This window comes from Hoplias malabaricus, chromosome 2 (assembly GCF_029633855.1).
Source record: "Hoplias malabaricus isolate fHopMal1 chromosome 2, fHopMal1.hap1, whole genome shotgun sequence".
Lineage (NCBI taxonomy): Eukaryota > Metazoa > Chordata > Actinopteri > Characiformes > Erythrinidae > Hoplias > Hoplias malabaricus.
The window spans coordinates 29840497-29858973 of record NC_089801.1 but is presented as its reverse complement, the minus strand read 5'-3'; the positions used below and the strand labels follow the sequence as shown (position 1 = coordinate 29858973).

The 18477-nt window shown below is 39.5% G+C and overlaps 2 protein-coding genes across 3 annotated transcripts in view; one reads left to right on the top strand and one right to left on the bottom strand.

Moving 5' to 3' along the window:
* Nucleotides 1-18477, bottom strand: part of LOC136679751 (ras-specific guanine nucleotide-releasing factor RalGPS1) — a 144378-nt gene that overhangs the window by 57734 nt on the left and 68167 nt on the right. The gene's annotated exons all lie outside the window — the stretch shown is intronic.
* Nucleotides 899-18027, top strand: angptl2a (angiopoietin-like 2a). The gene is made up of 5 exons (XM_066660917.1): nt 899-1104; nt 4635-5577; nt 13040-13233; nt 15499-15769; nt 16953-18027. The coding sequence occupies exons 2-5, from the start codon at nt 4662-4664 to the stop codon at nt 17150-17152; spliced, it is 1581 nt and encodes a 526-aa protein (XP_066517014.1). The 5' UTR covers nt 899-1104; nt 4635-4661; the 3' UTR covers nt 17153-18027.

Below are 18477 nucleotides of genomic sequence, written 5' to 3'. Positions count from 1 at the left end.
ACCAGAAAACAGTCATAATTCATTGTTATGAGACCACTTTCCAGATTTTCTTTATTCCTTAGGCTTATTGTGCCTTTAAGGCTGCTATATGTAAAAACAACAAAGCTGATTCGCCGCCCTTGAATTTATGCCACAATCCAAAAGTAGGCAATGAAGAAATACTGCTAATAACTGTGAACGGGCGGTGACCTGTGAACTGTGTGAATGGGCATGGATGAACCGCTGTAGACTGAATAGGTGGACGTATGACATCACACAAACTACCAATTAAAATTGGGCATCTTCTCCCTTTTCCAGCAAGGTTCCACATATATTGATAAAATGATTGTAGAGCAGGGTGGTTTTACAAATGTAGATATATGCAAAGTTTAAGAACCCTTGTTTAGATGTTTTTACATTCTTTACATTTTTACATTTCACATCAAAACTTTGTCTTACTGGAATTCTAACAGGGAGCTGTTTTGTGACAACATCAGATGTAAAAAGCGCTGTACAAATAAATATGATGTGATTTATAATTATTATTTTAGGCCATCTGCACATCTTAACAATATAAAAAAATTTGAAAAATTTTGAAAAATTTGTGTATGACTGTGTGTGTGTGACTGTGTCTGTTGAGGTGGTAATTCACTTTGGCTCCACCTCTTTTAAGGGGACGGCAAAGGGGAAGGTCCACTGAGCAAACCATTACCACAAGCTGCATAGCTAATACCACAACAGAGAAACACAAAGAGGCAGAGGACAGCAGGCATGTTAACAGCCACAAGGTGGAAGAGATGGTAGAGAGTGGAGGGGGATGTATAGAGAGAGACAGAATGATATAGTACAGAGGTGAATGATCCAGACTGGAGTTCACTGGCTGACAGGAGATATAGTTAGTGGACACAGCCATGTGTTAATGAAGCCGGTTAATGGACAAGTGGGTAAGGTAGGGCTGAGACACACATAGAGAGCAAGAGAGAGAGAGAGAGAGAGAGAGAAAGGAGGACAAGGGACAAGAGGGGTCTCTGGATTGTGATGAATTTCTCTCTGGGATCAAGTCTATCCAACCTGCTGAAGACTTAAGGGACATAAAGACAAACTGAAGAAATTTGCATCTGCCTGGTGAGGAAGCTTTTTTCCTCTTCTAATTTCATAAGAAAACATAATTATAATTATAATAAAGTCTGTAAATAATAATATTAAAACACAACAGCTGTATATTGTTATATTATTGTCAATATGCTGAACACTAAAGGATTATATTGAATTTTATTTTTAAACCATTTCATCTAAAAACCACACCAAGTGTAAACATATGACAAGCATTAACATTCTGCTGGGAATAAAGATTGCTTAGTTGCTCTTTGCAATACAGATAGGTCATAAGTGGATAATAACATGGCAACATTACTTCTGTTTCTTAGCTGTTAGTAAATAATAATTCAGTTGCGATTGTGCAGCTGTGACTTGGTGTGTATTACTAGGGTCACTGCACCAAACAATAGTTCTCTGTGGTCTTTGCGTAAAACAATCATTCACCTGTTTCTTTGTTTCTGACCTGTTCTGTTTTTAAATGGTCAGTTAAAAACATAGTTACAACATTTCACATCAGCTGGTAACATCAGTTCTAAACAATTTGTGCTTTACCTGAGCAGGGATTAGAACCCTAGTCATATATTCTTACTAATGTGTGCTTTACCCAAGCAGGGAATCGAACCAAGCTCAACTGTCAGGTTCAAATTCAGTTTAACATAAACAAATTTAAACTATAAAAACAAGATGCAATGTCTCCGAACAACACATTTTATATATAAACCTTGTACCTCCAATTCCGCTGTTCTTATCTGAACCAGGATTTGAAACTTTGTCTCTGCGTACAACACAGTGGCTCTTACCTGATGTAATTTGAAATAAGACAAATATGTGGGTTTGTATATTTTAGAGCTCTAAAAACTAATTCTATTATGACACTAACCTGTCAGGTATATATATATATATATATATATATATATATATATATGAATTTTTTTATTTATTTTTTAACTCAGTGTTTTCACTCATTTAAATGTCGACACTTCGCACAGACTTTGCAAATGACACTTGACCTTATTAAAAAGGCCAATAAAAATGCTGCAGTTTTAATTGGAAAAATGTTTTCCAATAACATCCAGAACAATTTGTTCAGACAGCAACAATACTGAAGAGAGAGAGGGAGAGAAACACTGTAAACACTGAACACGCTCCACTCTCTCCCGTGCAACAAGACAAAACTTAACGCCAAACACATTGTGGAGAGGAGGAACTGAACAGTGGCCAACACTAACACATTACACATGAAAAGAACAACTCCCTATAATCAAATGTTACATCGGCAACATTTGTTCCATGGAAAACCTCCCCATTCGAAATTCCATTATACTGCATGGAATGTTGAGTGGGTTTGTGGTCCTGTTGTGCTCACTGATCCTGTCTGGCCCTTTACAACAGGGATAATCCAGAGCTGAAGATTAGATTGAAGCATAGATACATGACAGCAATGAGAGCAAGAGGATTTCAAAGAGGGATCCCAAGATAATTCGGAATTCCAAAGGTTGTGAAAGTCATGTTGTCTGTTGTGAAGCCAACAAAAGCAGGAAGAAATTATTACTGTGATGTGATTTGAGTTAATATTGGATTCCCACTGTTTCTATAACAACAGTGTCATTGTCCTGCTGCCCCATTAAGGCAACTGCCCACTTGACCAGTGACCTTTGTTTCACAAACAGATCATCACTCATCCTAGATATTTCAGCTTATTTAAGGTCTGTTCACATTCAACAAGACTATAGTCCATCTGTTGCTCTGCACACTCTGTTAGCCTCTTTTCACCCTGCTCTTATATGGTCATGACCCCCACAGAGCAGGCATTGTATCTGAATGGTGGATCATTTTCAGCACTGCTGTGACTCAAACATGGTGATGGAGGTGTGTTATTGTGTGCGGTGCTGGCATGAGCAGATCAGACACAGCAGTGCTGCTGGAGTTTATAAACCCTTCAACAAGAACAAGAATAGAAAACTGTTTAGACTGCAGGAGCACTGCTGTGTCTGATCTACACAAATCAGCACAACACTAACAAACAGCGCTGAGAATTATCTGGCATTCAAAAATTACCTGCTCTGTGGCAGTCTTTTGTGGGTCATGAGTATTAAAATAAATGAAAAAGGGGGGCTAATAAAGGATGCAGAGCAACAGATCAACTACAGCCTGTAATCGTAGATCTACAAAGTGCACTTAGATGATCAGTGGATCTGACAAACTGTTAAATGAAAAGACATATTTTTAATATTACATCTTAATATTGAGTTACATCGATCAGTTACAGATGCATGTGCCTTTAGTTGACCTAATAAGACATGGTACTTGATGAATAAACAGATGACATCATGCCAATGGAGGACTGTCATGCCCTGTCAAGTCTGTGAAAAGTAAAATAATGCACTCAAGAGAGGAAGTAAGGAAAGTGCACCGAAGCAAGCGCAATCATTCATCTACATGGTGTGGGGTTTCCTAGAGCAGTTCTTCGACACCAATTAATTATTCTTCCTTCCCAAATGTGCCTGTTCCCAGCTTGCCTCATGTTCTTCATTAATTTTAATGGGGCTAATTAAAAGTGGTGTGGGCTGCCAGATAGGCAACATGCACTAATAGTGTTTTCACCAGATCAGATGTCTACGAGCTGCTAATTTGCTTGTTGTGGATTTTTCTACCAGTGACAGAGAGGGAAATAACTTGACACTGAAAATAGTACCAGTGCCAGCTTATTAGATACATGTACAGTACTGTGCAAAAGTCTTTAACAATACAAATTAACAATAGAAACATGCAAGTAAATCATTAAATAGCAATGAAGATGAAAATGGATAAAGATAAACAGTAGGTTTAAAAAACATCAATAAAAAATTAAAACGGTGTTAATGAATTAATGCATTAGAAGATTACCACTGAATAATAGATAAACAGATAAATCCGTTAATCACATAATACATTGAATGAATTTAATATATACATTCATTCATTCATTGTCTGTAACTGCTTATCAAATTCAGGGTCGTGGTGGATCCGAAGCCGGGAATGGAGCCGAACCTGGAATCACTGGACACAAGTTGGGAACACACCTTGGAGGGGGCACCAGTCCTTCACAGGGCAAATCACACTCACACATTCCCTCACACACTCACATCTATGGACACTTTTGAGTCACCAATCCACCTACCAACGTGTGTTTTTGGACTGTGGGAGGAAACCGGAGCACCCAGAGGAAACTTATGGGGACACGGGGAGAACACACCAAACTCCTCACAGACCCGGAAAACCCAGGGTGGGTCTAGAACCCACAAACCCGGGACTCTGGAGCTGTGAATGCTGTAATGAATTACACTGTGCAATTGTAGCGGGAGCCCAATGGAAAGGAAAAAAAAATCTTACTTATTCTTTAGCAACTCAGTTTTCAGTGTGTACCTATATTTTAGCTGCATCTGACAATATCACTTAATAGGTAATAAAGTACCTAATAAACTGTCAACTGAATATATGAAGACCACCAGAATTCCCAAGGTCATATCTTAATTTTTTAAGTACTTCTCAATCTGACTTCTCTGTTTTCTTCGTAGGAAACACCCTGCTGTTACATCGCAGTCATGTCTGTTCTCCCTCTGAAGCTGTTCCTGCCCGTGCTGCTGACCCTGACCTTGACCAGACCAGATCTGAGCGTGTCTGGGGATGTTCAGGAGTTTGACAGCAGAGATGAGGTGCTGGAGCGCGAATACCTTTATGCTGGACGAACCAAGCGTTCTGTGGACCCTGCAGGTGGTCCGCAGCAGGAGAAGTGCTCGTATACCTTTATCGTCCCTCAGCAGAAGACCACAGGTGCCATTTGCGTGAACAACAAAGAGCCCGATGCTCTGCTGGAGAACAGGGTGAACAAGCAGGAGCTGGAACTGCTGAACGGTGAGCTCCACAAGCAGCGGCGTCAAATCGAGACACTGCAGCAGCTGGTGGAGGTGGATGGTGGAGTAGTGAATGAGGTCAAGCTTCTGCGCAAGGAGTCACGCAACATGAATGCCCGGGTGACCCAGCTGTACATGCAGCTGTTGCACGAGATTATCCGCAAACGAGACAATGCCCTGGAAGTGTCTCAGCTGGAGAACAGGGTGCTCAACCACACATCAGAGATGCAGAGGCTGGCGTCCAGGTACCGGGACCTTGAGCACAAGTACCAGCACCTGGCAAGTCTCGCCAGCAATCAAACAGCACTTATAGCCCAGCTGGAAGAACACTGTGTGAGGGGTGGCTACAGACCAAGTGTTGGAGTTGGTGGAGGTGGGGTGGCCAGACCTTCCAGACCCTACCAGCCCCCTGTTGTCCCACCTCAACAGCCCCAACCCCGTCTACCCCATCAACCCGCAGTTAGGCCATTCCACCCACCACCCTACACACGACAAAACCAGATTCCTAACGAAATACAGAGTGATCAGAACTCCAAGGCAATGCCACCACCTTTACCCACCATGCCCGCCGGGACCCACAGCCCATCTACTACAGACAAGCCTTCAGGTGAGTTACCAGAGTTAACAGAAAGCTTACAGATTCCCAAATGCCTTGAGGTCATCAAATCCAGATCTTGGATCCAGGTTCCAGGCCGGGATTTTAAAATGGCCTGCTGGTCACAGTTTTAAGGATGGTAAATACTGATTCAAATATTCTCCCATTGTTTTTTTTCATTTTATGGTAACTGTTGTTTAGTATTAAAAATGACAACTGTCATTTTAGTAAAAAATTATATTCTAAAAACAAAGTAACATAGAAATCACCATCTGTAATTCATCTAAACTAAAACTCATATTTTGGATACAATATTATCACAAATAACAACAAATTGATAAACTTGATTTTGTAGCATTATTTTCTTTATAGAACTGATGGAACCGAATGTAGTGACGAATAAATTCTTTTCACTTTTCATTTTTGAACTGCTAAATTATAGGTGATTGACAAATTGACAAATGTCGTTTTTAATACTATGCCACAGTCACCATAAAATGACAGAAGACCAAGAGAATGTTTGAATTTAAAAATTTACGTTCCATAAAATAAACACTCTGATCTAATCCAATTCAGTAAGTGTCCCTACTTTATTTCACATATTTTAAACAACTTTAAATAATACATCTCAGTGACTGGGGGATTCCCTTTAATCTTCAACTTTAACAAAATTCTTCAAACACATCTAATTTCTGATGTTCTTTAAAGAGCACCCTACACATTTCATTAATTAGAGAATATTTTTATGAATATGTAAAAGGATCATATTAAAACATAAGCCTTCACATAGAGCTGGCAGAAATAGCAGCTATGGCTAATGGAGAGTAAAGGATGGAGATATATCTCTAGAGGACATCCTCTTCAAGCCCATTCCCACAAGACTTCAGAATTTAAATTTCTGCTGTGTGGTATAAAAATCCATGGGTTTGACCACTGGTTTGATTAGATCATGGTGCTAAGACATTCCAAACAAAACAGCAAATGTTTGCATAAACACAGTGCAATGACCCTTGTGGCTCTCCATCTTAAGGTCAGAAAATAATCATTCACTTAAAAATCATCCTGGGGTAGAAAAACTGAGAAACACAATATCTGAGTATGCTCACACAACCAGAGAAAAGAACCGCCCAACTCCATGCCAAGTTACGGAACAATTCAAAGGGGATTTCTTGGTACAATAAATGATTTTGGAATGGCCCCTAGATGGATATTAGGTATGGCTCTTGAGCAAGCACGCTTAATTCATTTCCAGCCACGTATTGTACAGCATTAGATCTTGGCTTGTGGAAGCAACAACTTTAGCGACCCCAGGACTGCTCTGATTGCCTCAAAGAAGGGCTTTTTTATTTAGTACCAGGAAATACTATCTGGAACTGAACTGCTTTTGTTATTAGATCTATAAAACTTCAACATACTTAGCTTTGCTTGCATGACTAACAAACAAATATGGAGATACAAGGCTTAGATCAATGTGTAGGTTTAATTTAAATGTGAATATATACATATTTGACTAAACGATCATTCTTAGGATTCGCACAAATAGTACGAAATATAGAGGGCTTTTCAAAAAATTTCTGACACCCGTTCAGCCTTGACCCTGTCCCTAATCCAAACAATAACTAAGCTTACCCTTAAACATAGCACTAGGTTGAAGTTCCTAATCGTTTAGCACAACTGTTACCATTAGATGTGATTAGCTTAGGAGTAATAATCACTGTCAATGCATTTATTACATGTTCTTTGTTGCATAAACATTTTATTTATCTCATACATAGTCATAATACAGACACAGTACACCTAACAGTGAAATCACACTGTAGATTTAAGCTATCAGCAAGGCATAAATAAATACAATAAAAATAAGTACTGTGCAAAATTCAGTGATCAACCATCATTTATTTGGTTTTCACAATCCAAGTCAATAATGAGACTCATATGGTCATAAAGCCTTACTCCACAATTCAGACGTCCAATTGTAGTTTTCAGTTGAAAAGTATCCTTTCCTTTGTTGCTTATTTCCTTTTCTCCTGGCAAGTACATTCTTTATTCTTTCAGACCCATAGTGTTGAGTTAGATTTTTTACTGTGTCTCACAGATGACGGTTCTCAGTACTGTTTAGTGTTTCGGTAGTCTACCTGGTCTAGTACGGAAATCAGGATTGAAATCAGGTTTTGAAAAATCCTGTTTTTTTCCCTTTCAGTTTTTATATGGTTACATGAATTTTTTATGCAAATCTATAAACATACCTTCAATTTCCTTAGAAATATCTCCCAAAAAAATCAATAACTGAAGATGATAGCTGTTTTACATTTGGAATTAAAAGTGGTCTTTGATTTTCACACAGTACTGTACTTTTCCAACAGTGAATGCGCTGTGTCAACATGTGGGTTAGAGGGCATTCCACCGTGTGTTGACTGAGATAGTCAACAGCAGGTGCACTTTCCTGAGGGCTTGAGCATCTGTGCTGATTAGTTCTTCAAAGAGAAATACTTGCTTCAATTTTTTTTAAATACTTTCCATCCAAAATCATTTAAGTGAGTATCAATGATTCTTTTCATGAGATTAGAAAAAGGCAAGGCATATCCTTGCTCTGGGATTCATTAACAGCACTTTCCTTTCACACTGGGAAGTTGTAGAATGGATGAAGATGATAAAGTGTGGGTTTATAACACATTGAGGCACAATTACTAGAGTTTAATGATCAGTTTCCACAGGCTTCCTCCTGTACACATCCAAAACAATGAAAAGGCACATTTTCACCATTAACAAATAACTTCTACAGCAATTAAATATAATTCCTAGGTTAATGTTTTTGAAAGATTAAAAACAGGATTGTCTTGCAGTCTGTAGCTGTTCAGACAAGACTGTGTACTTAACATTAGTCAACAGTAGTATGTAGATCATTTACAAGATGAACATTCACGAGAGCATATTTCCAACCAAGCGAGTCTGTAAGTGGATCTGTGAGCGTGAGTAAGTGAGTGCATCTGTCAGAGTATGAATGAGAGGATGTACTGTACACACAGTGAGTGTGTGAGAGACAGTGTGAGTGAGGGACTGAAAGACTGCATGACAATGCATGTGAAGGAGTGAGTGAGTCGGTGCATGAGTTAGGAAATTTGTAAGCAAGTGGATGAGTAAATGAGTCAGCAAGTGAGTGAATGAATCTGTAAGAGTGTGAAAAAGTGTGCGTGAAGGACTGAAAGGGCGAGTGAGAGGAACTGGGAGTGAGTGTAAGAGAGAGTGTGTGTTTGTGACAGAGTGAGTGAGTGAATGATGGTGTGTGAGTGAATCAGTGTGTGTATAAGTGAATGAGTGAGCAGATCTGTTGTGTGTTTGTGGGTGTGAGTGAGTGAGTGAGTGAGTGAGTGAGTGAGTGAGTGAGTGAGTGAGTGAGTGAGTAAATCTTCAAAAGTTTAAGAATGTGTGTGAGATGGTGTGAATGGGTGATGAGTGGATATGTGAGTGAGTAAGCCAGTTCCATGAGGCACTCTGCATCTAAAAACACTCAGAACACAGTAGTGACTAAAGCTGTGAGCTGAGGTTAACTTTTGGACAGTCTTTAAACAAAGCAATATTAGGAGAGCATTGGCATTAGTCTGGGGCAGAAACTGCAGCAGTTAACTAAGGTTGGCATGCTCTTCAAGTAAAGCAGCATTAAAGAAACAGTCTGGGGCTCTCATTCTCCCAGGGCTCCTTAAGAGCAGAAATTCCATTACATAACACAAAGTCATTTTAAAAACAATGCAAGCTGCCAAGCGGTGCTCTGCAAATGTGGCATTCCACGTTCATTAACAATAGCCGGGAACCTGATGTGTGGGACAAAGCTCTCAATGACACTAAGCTACAACATGTGATGTGAAGAAACGAACTGTGCCTGGCTACAATATGCACAATTACTTTCAAAAGCGTTCAGTTTCTCGCAAAAGTTACAGCCCCACGACTTGAGGAACCCTCAAGAGAACCTTGTTGCAGTCTGATGTAATGGTGTCCAGGGTTAGCTCAGCTGGATATGAGCTTGAGCAAATATTGAGAAGCTTTGAAAGTACAGCTGCAGGTCAATTTCCAGGTTCTTCAAGGTTAAGGTTTAAACTCTCTATAAAATTCAGTGGATTCTCTTCTACTGTATTGCTACACTGTGATTATGTATCCACAGAGGCCGAAAGAGACTGAAAGAAAAGAATACACTGCAGACATTCTGAGAGATTTAAAAGTTATGAGAAGAGAGTCTGAGAATTGGCCTGGAGGTTGTGGGTTCGATTCCCGCTCCGGGTGACTGTCTGTGAGGAGTTGGTGTGTTCTCCCCGTGTCCGCGTGGGTTTCCTCCGGGTGCTCCGGTTTCCTCCCACAGTCCAAAAACACATGTTGCAGGTGGATTGGCGACTCGAAAGTGTCCGTAGGTGTGAATGTGTGTGTGTCTGTGTTGCCCTTTGAAGGACTGGCGTCCCCTCCAGGGTGTATTCCCGCCTTTGCGCCCGATGATTCCAGGTAGGCTCTGGACCCCCCGCGACCCTAAATTGGAGAAGCGGTTACAGATAATGGATGGATGGATGGAGTCTGAGAATTATGTATCTATAAAAATGATTTATAAAACAGAACTACTTTTATTTGAGAAGGTGCAGCTATACACACTGAATGATCCCTGTGTTCCGAAAACCTTCTTTGTATCTACACTCATTGTCATCAGTGTTCCTCAGTGATTTTAGTCCCTTCCAAAATCAACATCTCAGAAATGTTAAAAGACCCCAGGTTGTATTGATTGGTAGGGACTGCTTATATTGTTATTATTGTATTATAAATGACATATCCAATGTTGTTTTGATGTGACCCACTCATTTCAAGGCAGTGCCCCTGCCTTGTGCACAGCTCCTAAGTACAATAGAGTCCACTCCCTACTGAGAAATTCCAGAGCGTACTAGTGAGTTCCACTCTAACCAAGTTGGTATCTCTCAACCTCCCCCAGTAAGGCTATATTCCATATGCCAAGAGTGCCACAAGGGACAGGTTTGCCCTGTCCTTTGACTGACTCTAGCCTTACTCCGGCATGTCTCAGGTGGTGGGTTGCATGAGCTGCCTGGCTACCAGGTCCGGGTCCAAGTCACCCTCTTTTGAGCAGCATAAATAATTTGTTCTTTATTTTGTCTTCATTTTTTTTTCAAATCATGTTTGTCTGGATATTTTCTCCAGTCCTGGTCATGATACGAGACCCTACTTGAAGCCTATAGCTACCAATGACATAGGGCTCAGAGAGGTTTCTTTCCCTGCATATGGAGACACTCAAGGAAGCATTTGCATGGATCCTATGTGGCCCAAATCAAGCAGATGAATCTAGTGTACTGAATGCAAATTTTTAAGTTAAAGGAACACTGGGCAATATTTTTAATTTAAAATCATCATGATGCTCTGCTGATTTGTAAAAGGGAAAACAGAGATTCTGTCATTGCCACTCCAGGCTCAGCACTGCAGAAACTGCATTGACCTAGTGTTCCTTTAATGACAGCACAAATAGCACATTGCATTCATCTGACTTTACGGTTTGGTACAGAAACTGACCATTAAATTAAACGTTTGGAAGTGCTGTCTCATTCCAATGAGCTGAATGTACTGCATATGGTACTTGTTTGCATAAATTGACAAGCCCTGCCCTCGACTCTAATTCATACCATGCTGCCCCTTCCTGTGCAAATCAGTCATAAACATAACTCACATCCTCCTCATGTAAAACTAATCCTGTCACAACAGTACTTACAGCAGCGGGAGAGAAAAGTGTTTACCTGCTGTTAAAGAGCCAATGAGGAAAGAAAAGACAGGGGAGGTTCAGAGTGATACAGAGAGATATTAGTGGCAGATTTCAGCATGTCTCCTTAAAGGGAGTTTGTGCTTCACACACACACACACACACATAGATACATACAGAGAGTGAGAGAGCGAGGGGGGAGTGAAGGGAAGCAAGACAGGAGCAAGATAGAGGGAGAACAAGAGACAGAGTGAGAGACAGAGAGAGAGTGAGACAGAAGAAGAGGAGCAAGATAGAGGGAGAATGAGAGAAAAAGGATGAGGGCGTGAGAGAGAGAGAGAGAGAGAGAGAGAGGAGAGGAAGAAAGAGCAAGCATGAGTAGCAAGATAGAGGAAGAATGAGAAAGCTATAGACAGAAAGAGAGAGAGCACAAGAGAAGCAAGAAAAAGAGGAAAATGGGGGGAGAGAGACAGACAGACAGACAGAGAGAGAGAGAGAGAGAGAGAAAGAGAGAGGGAGAGGAAGAAAGCAAGCATGAGGAGCAAGATAGAGGAAGAATGAGAAAGCTAGAGACAGAGAGAGAGAGAGAGCACAAGAGAAGCAAGAAAAAGAGAGGAAAATGGGGAGAGAGAGAGAGAGATCTTTTAACAAGAGGAGAAAGACAGATTTGTTGTGAAATCAACAATCACTGAGCAAGGCATCTAACCGACAAATTCTCCTCGGGCAGAGAGGGTGGCTGCCCACTGCTCTGTGTGTGTGTTCACAGCTATGGACGGCTTAAATGCAGAGATCACATTTCATGGCAACTGTTGTATTTGTTATGTGCTATGCAAACTTAATGGTGTTTGAAGGGCCTAATTATAAACCTTCATAATATTTTTATTTTTTACACTGAAACAACAAAGTGTTTTAAACCCTCATCCTTCCATATTTAGCCTGAACAGAACTTCTAATAGTGCATGATGGTTACCAGCATTCACAATAACTGAACACATCAAACTGACTTCTCATATACACAGCGATATCATCAGTGTTACTACAATTTAAGACCTCAGCCATGTGCCTGTGTTGCTTTTGGCTTCCTCAAGTTCAACAGGAGGGAATTCTCCTTGCAGAACAGCAGCCAAAATCTTCTCTGAGAGTTTCTTAAGGAAGGAAATACAAGCGGGATGCTCAAAAACATGCAGAGCTAATACCATTCAGGTCCCAGATAAGTGTAGGTAATTTAAGTGCCCGATGGAGGAAGAACTCTCACTGAAATTACCATAATAGTGTAAAAATGCTTTCACATAAGCTGTACTATTTTAATCCACTTGCAACACCATTAATTTATTTATTAATTTCCTATTTATTACTGTGTATTTACAGTGATAAAAGATGTATAAAATATAGTGTAACCTAACATGTTTATATCTATCTACTGCAAGTCATTTTGACAAAAAAAAATCCTCTATTTTATCACTTGTGTAAGGAAACCCCAAACCCTATTTCATTATCTCCTCACTGGTCCATTAAGTAGTTGAGTCCATAGCTGTAAAACTGTGGGGAACCCCTGCTGTATTAATGAAGGATAAGTTAACATATTATCACTTAATCAACAAAACATGTCATTTGATTAGCAGTGTGATCAATACACACAAAACAAGCACTCTTTCAAACATGTTTCTCTTTGATTTTGGAAATGCCATGCTCTGCTAAAATACACTTTGACTTACACATTATGGATTATTGGAACAGGTCCCTTCAAAGACTGCCTGCAGGCACTGGAGGAGGGTCACACAAACAGTGGCATGTATCTGGTGAAGACTGAGAATGGCAACAAGCTAATGCAGGTGTGGTGTGACCAGAGACACGATCCTGGAGGCTGGACGGTCATTCAGAGGCGCCTGGACGGATCAGTCAACTTCTTTAGGAACTGGGAGACATATAAGGTGAGGCTGCCCCTCGTCTTAATTCTTATTAGAACCTTTTAAATTGATAGATATATAAATGGTAATTATTGTCATTCAAATTCATTGCATTCTCCAGGCATCATATCTTTAGGGCTTATATAATAATAATATTCTAAATAGACAGAACATCCAATTTATTAGGTTAACAAACTTGCCTGCTGACACACTCCATCTATGTTTTTATTGATATATAATTTATATATTTATTTATTGTCAGAATTCAATTTTGTATTAAAATATTCCTATACTTCTGTATGGGCTGCATTTGGGTAGTTAATTGATGGGGAATCACTAGTGCAATTTCAACCCAACTTACACTGATTACAGTAAACGTGTAACGCAGACATATGTCATGGAAACATTCTTCATAATATCCTCAGCAATCAAAACTGAAGTTATACATTTCAAAACAAGTTGGCCATACTGAAAATTCTGCAAATGGTGCATATTCAATGGCCTGATATTATTTTTCTGCTGTTCTGAGAAGCTTCCTAATCATTCTGACTTTCTCACACATGAGGTTCTTGAAACAATGAATAAATGAAGTGGGAGTCTTCCTCATGTCCTGCTTATGTAAGCTGGGTAAGATTTCAAAACATGGGCCATGCAGCTTTCCAAACACGTTACTGTTTTTAGGGTTGTTTCTCCTCTAGCCTTACTTAGCGAGGGCCAACAGTTACTCACAGTTACACCAGGCCAGCGATTAAAACCAGCTCCACAATGATGCATCTGTACCCTGACGCCTGAGTGAAAGATCTAATGACCTAACCTCCATAAAATGTGATCCTCTGTGGTGGTTTGGATATGATTTACGATAACGCCATGTAGCCGTGACAAAATAAGTTAACAGACTACACTAAGGGTGAATTCTGTTAGCATGAAGCACAGCTATCAAGAGATTAAATCCCTTGGAAACAAGCACCAATGACATGAAATGGAATTCAAAATTTGGTTCAGTCCTGATTTAAGCCATGTGTTTGTTAATTAACCCAACCTTGATGCAATGCTGAGTCTCTAAAAGCTGAAAATCACCCTATAATTAAACTAATCCACTGGCTTCATCTGAGAACCACAGTCTTAAACACATGAAAGGGTCTGGGATATGTTATAGCCAAAGCATGGATCAATAATTTACAATGCATTGGGAGAACACAAAATATGAACAGACATATAAATGACAGCTTATTGGTCGACATATTTTAAAACTGTAAAGAGTTATGGAAGCTTCATAGTGAAATATGATATGTGTTATTGTTAATTATGGCAATAACAAGGTGTTTATGAGGTATTCATAAATTTAATCGTTTTTACAGAAACATGCTCATCTAATATTTCATCTGAAATCTATTGTAACAGCAACAGCCTTGACTCTTCTTGGAAGGCAATGCAAAAGCCATTGAAAGCTGGCTGTGTGGATTTGACTGCAATGAGATATGTATCCATTAGTGAGGGCAGGTTGGGGGAATAGTTCTGGATTACAAATATCACTGTAATTCATCCAAAATATATTGGATCTAGCTTTGGTTACCATTATATTACCAGGCTGAAGTGAATCAAATCTGTTTGTTTCAGGACTGTGTAGATATGTCAAATCCAATTTTGTCAAATCAGATGAGTCACTTTCATATGTAGTCCAGAACATGAGTGTGAATGGCCAGGTCAGATTTTATGTGTCTTTTTGCCTGTACACGTGTCTATTGAAGGATGGAGGAGAGGCTTGAGATGTTTCCCAAATAGCGCAATACTCCCTACAAAGTGCACTTTACAAATTCTAAAACTAAAACTACTACAACCATATTGGGCACTAGTTCAAATGTAAAATGTGAAGTTTATAGCAGGTTATAAAAGACATTTTATAATTTGACATAAAATTCACCGCAAAAATCATTATTAATAACCTCCAATGTGCACTACATAGTGAGTGCACTACAAGGAGACATTTGGAATTACTCAGTGCAGCAGTAGAAGCAAGTCTACCGTTGTTGTTTTGGTTTGTTTTGTTTCTTTTTAATCATGCACAGTCAGCAAGCCATCTGTCATCCTCCTGTGTAAAATGCAATCCACATATGAGCTACTAACACACCCACTTTTTCAGTTTTTAATACAAAGATTCATTTCACAGACAGGATGTTTTTGTTGTTGGTGACAGAGGTGATGTGTATAAACTAATCAATGTGCCATTTAAAGTAGCTTAATTCCAAAAAAACAAAAACATCAGTGTTTCTGCACTTCTTTCCCTCTCAGCAAGGATTTGGAAACATTGATGGGGAATACTGGCTTGGTCTGGAGAATATCTACTGGCTAACCAACCAGGACAACTACAAGCTTCTGGTGACCCTCGAAGACTGGTCAGGCAGAAAGACCTTTGCAGAATACGCAAGTTTCCGCATAGAGACAGAGTCTGATTTCTACAGGCTGAGGGTGGGACGATACCATGGCAATGCTGGGGATTCCTTAACCTGGCACAATGGAAAGCAGTTTACCACCCTGGACAGAGACCATGATGTCTACACAGGTACCTCCATATCCAACTTTTATTTATTTATTTATTTAATTATTTGGCATCAATTTAGACTAGTGAATTCTATCCGTCACAGCTGAAATTACTACTCTTTTTCATGCAGTCATGTCCAGTCAGCATAGAAGTACAATCCTAACCCTAAGGCAAAACAGCAAAGCAATATTTCCCAACTAAATAACAGGGCATAATTACAAACCACTTTAGAAACTTTTCCTGCTGGGAACACTGATTACTTTGCTATGAACAAACAACACTGGTTACTATAGCACTGCAAAACAATTAAAAGCTTCTAACCAAGAAAGTGACTAAATATCATGAGCCCATCCCTGGGTGGTCTCTTCCTTGAAGCCAAAGAATGACCCCAGAGCTTTTCTTGACACTGCGCTGGCAGTAGCCCAGCTGTTTTGCGGAGGTTATCTGCAGGGCTCCTGTATGCTGGCAGAATGCATTTTCAAGAGGAGATTAAGAAAGACAGGAACACACACTGCCCTGGAAGTTAAGTAGATGAAATTATTGCTGTTGCTAACACTGATGCTGAAACAAACAACACATTTAGGAAAAAACTGTTTTTATTTTCAGACTTTTAAAAGGGACATATTCTACTCCATTCTATACTTTTCTATACAACGCTGTACTTTGGTCAAAATACTACAAGGATCGAACAAACACAGTAGGAATCTCACCCTGTCTATATAGCCCTGAATGGCTGGTTTCAGCTCCTGTTCCTTTAAATGAGAATGGGCCATAGCTCAGCTCATTGCGACAGCAATTTTCACTTGGTTCTCTCTGTTATTCACTCTCATTTTTTTCATATTTATTCTGTGCTCTTACTTCTCTGTGCTTGTTGTGTTTGTTAAGTTCTGTTTAACCTTGTCTTTGCACTCTCACATAAACGTGAATCCAGTACTCTGACTGGAGATATTCAAAGAGTGAAAGAGGTGGTACAAGTCTAGTACTTCCACTCCATGTAAAAACTGTGCAAAATTAGACAATTAACTCATTTTGTCCCATGTTTCCTGACTTTGGCAGCCTCAACAAAAAATACTCTGTGATTTCAAGGTCTAGGCTTTATTTGCAGTAATAGTTTCTTGACAGCTGCACATCCTTTCACATGCACCATGTTAATTTGTGATCTTACCCTTAAGCAAGACTCAACTAATGGTTTCTTTTCACCCAGGAAACTGTGCCCATTACCAGAAGGGCGGATGGTGGTATAACTCCTGTGCCCACTCTAACCTGAACGGCGTGTGGTACAGAGGAGGCCACTATCGCAGTCGTTATCAGGATGGTGTTTACTGGGCTGAGTTCAGAGGTGGATCATACTCCCTGAAGAAGGTCACCATGATGATCCGACCCAACCCAAACACGTTCCACTAGCAGCTCAATGCCAAGGGAGATGAACAAACCTCCAAAGTCACATTGTGATCCAAGGGTACAAAAGTGCAATTTTTTTTAGCCATCTCCTTGTATATATGTTTGTGTTTGTTACATTTCTTAGTTGATTTTAATTCACACTCAAACATATTCAGAGCGTTCTCAAAGTGCAAAGGCTCTCTTTGCTTCCAAAGGAAACTATATTTTTGGACCAATGTCAGTGAGCATACACAAGAATGCAGGCATTCACAGAACAAAGTGTCATCTTGGTCCTCATTTTGCAATTCCAATGATCTTTCAATGAGGCGCCAAAAACAGCTGTAATAACAAGAGGGAGCTGGACAATGCCCCAAAGTGTGAAATCTCCATTCTTGTGCAATTAAGACTTTGACAAATGGCGTCTGAAAGACACATTGTACAAGATCACTGTTACCCTGCATACATTTGTGCTGCAAGCCTTGAGAATGTGGGCTAATTTGATGCATGATATTATCTTTATTTTGTTTTTTTTTTTTAATGAAGCTATAGTGTTACAGTGAAGTTCACAAGAAGATACGATGCTTAGAAAAAAACTAATTCCTTTCACAACCAAACCAGTGTTTAATATTCTATGACAAAGAGGACACTGGGGACATTGAAATGCATTATATATTATTGTACAGCCAAAAGGCACTTGCTCTTTCCATAATTCATCTGAAATGAAGGGTATTTGTAGGTAGTTTGTCCCCCCTCTTGGCTGCAGTAACTCTTATGATTTGGTATCATTCAGCCTCAAGAACATTAGTGAAGTCGGGTACTGAGGTTGGATGATTTGTACTAATAGTAGTATGGTGCACAATCACAAAGGTTTTATACCCTTCCAGCTGACACTTAGTACTGAGCATGGTGACTCTAGGCTCATAGCATAATATGAAGCATGATATAAAAGTCCCTGTTCCAAAGGGATAATTAAGATACATCAGTTAATAATAATGTACCATAAAAGACTGTAATTCCAAAGACACTTTATAATGTGTAAACTGACAGTATGGAGAATGTCCATCAGGTATGTTTATATGCTTGATTGTATATTCGTATTAATGCTCACACTGTAAACTGAAGCAAAGTGTATGAAGAGAGAGGGCCCAGCCGATATATTGGTTGGTCAATGATATTGGGCAATACTAAAATTTCTGGAGCTTTATTGATATCAAAAAGAATTATTTCAAAAGCACATGAAAATTTGCATATTTTGCAGCACTGTAAATTTTCAGTCTGACCTAGCCTTAACAAAGAGGAAAAAATGGCATGTATTTACACAAACATAAAAATATAAAAGGACAAAGAAA

Excerpts from the sequence above, each read along its gene's own strand:
- angptl2a (XM_066660917.1), top strand. The coding sequence starts at position 4,662 with ATGTCTGTTCTCCCTCTGAAGCTGTTCCTGCCCGTGCTGCTGACCCTG. Across the intron at positions 5,578-13,039 it reads TACTACAGACAAGCCTTCAG|GTCCCTTCAAAGACTGCCTG; the intron begins GTGAGTTACCAG and ends TTATTGGAACAG. Across the intron at positions 13,234-15,498 it reads GGAACTGGGAGACATATAAG|CAAGGATTTGGAAACATTGA; the intron begins GTGAGGCTGCCC and ends TTTCCCTCTCAG.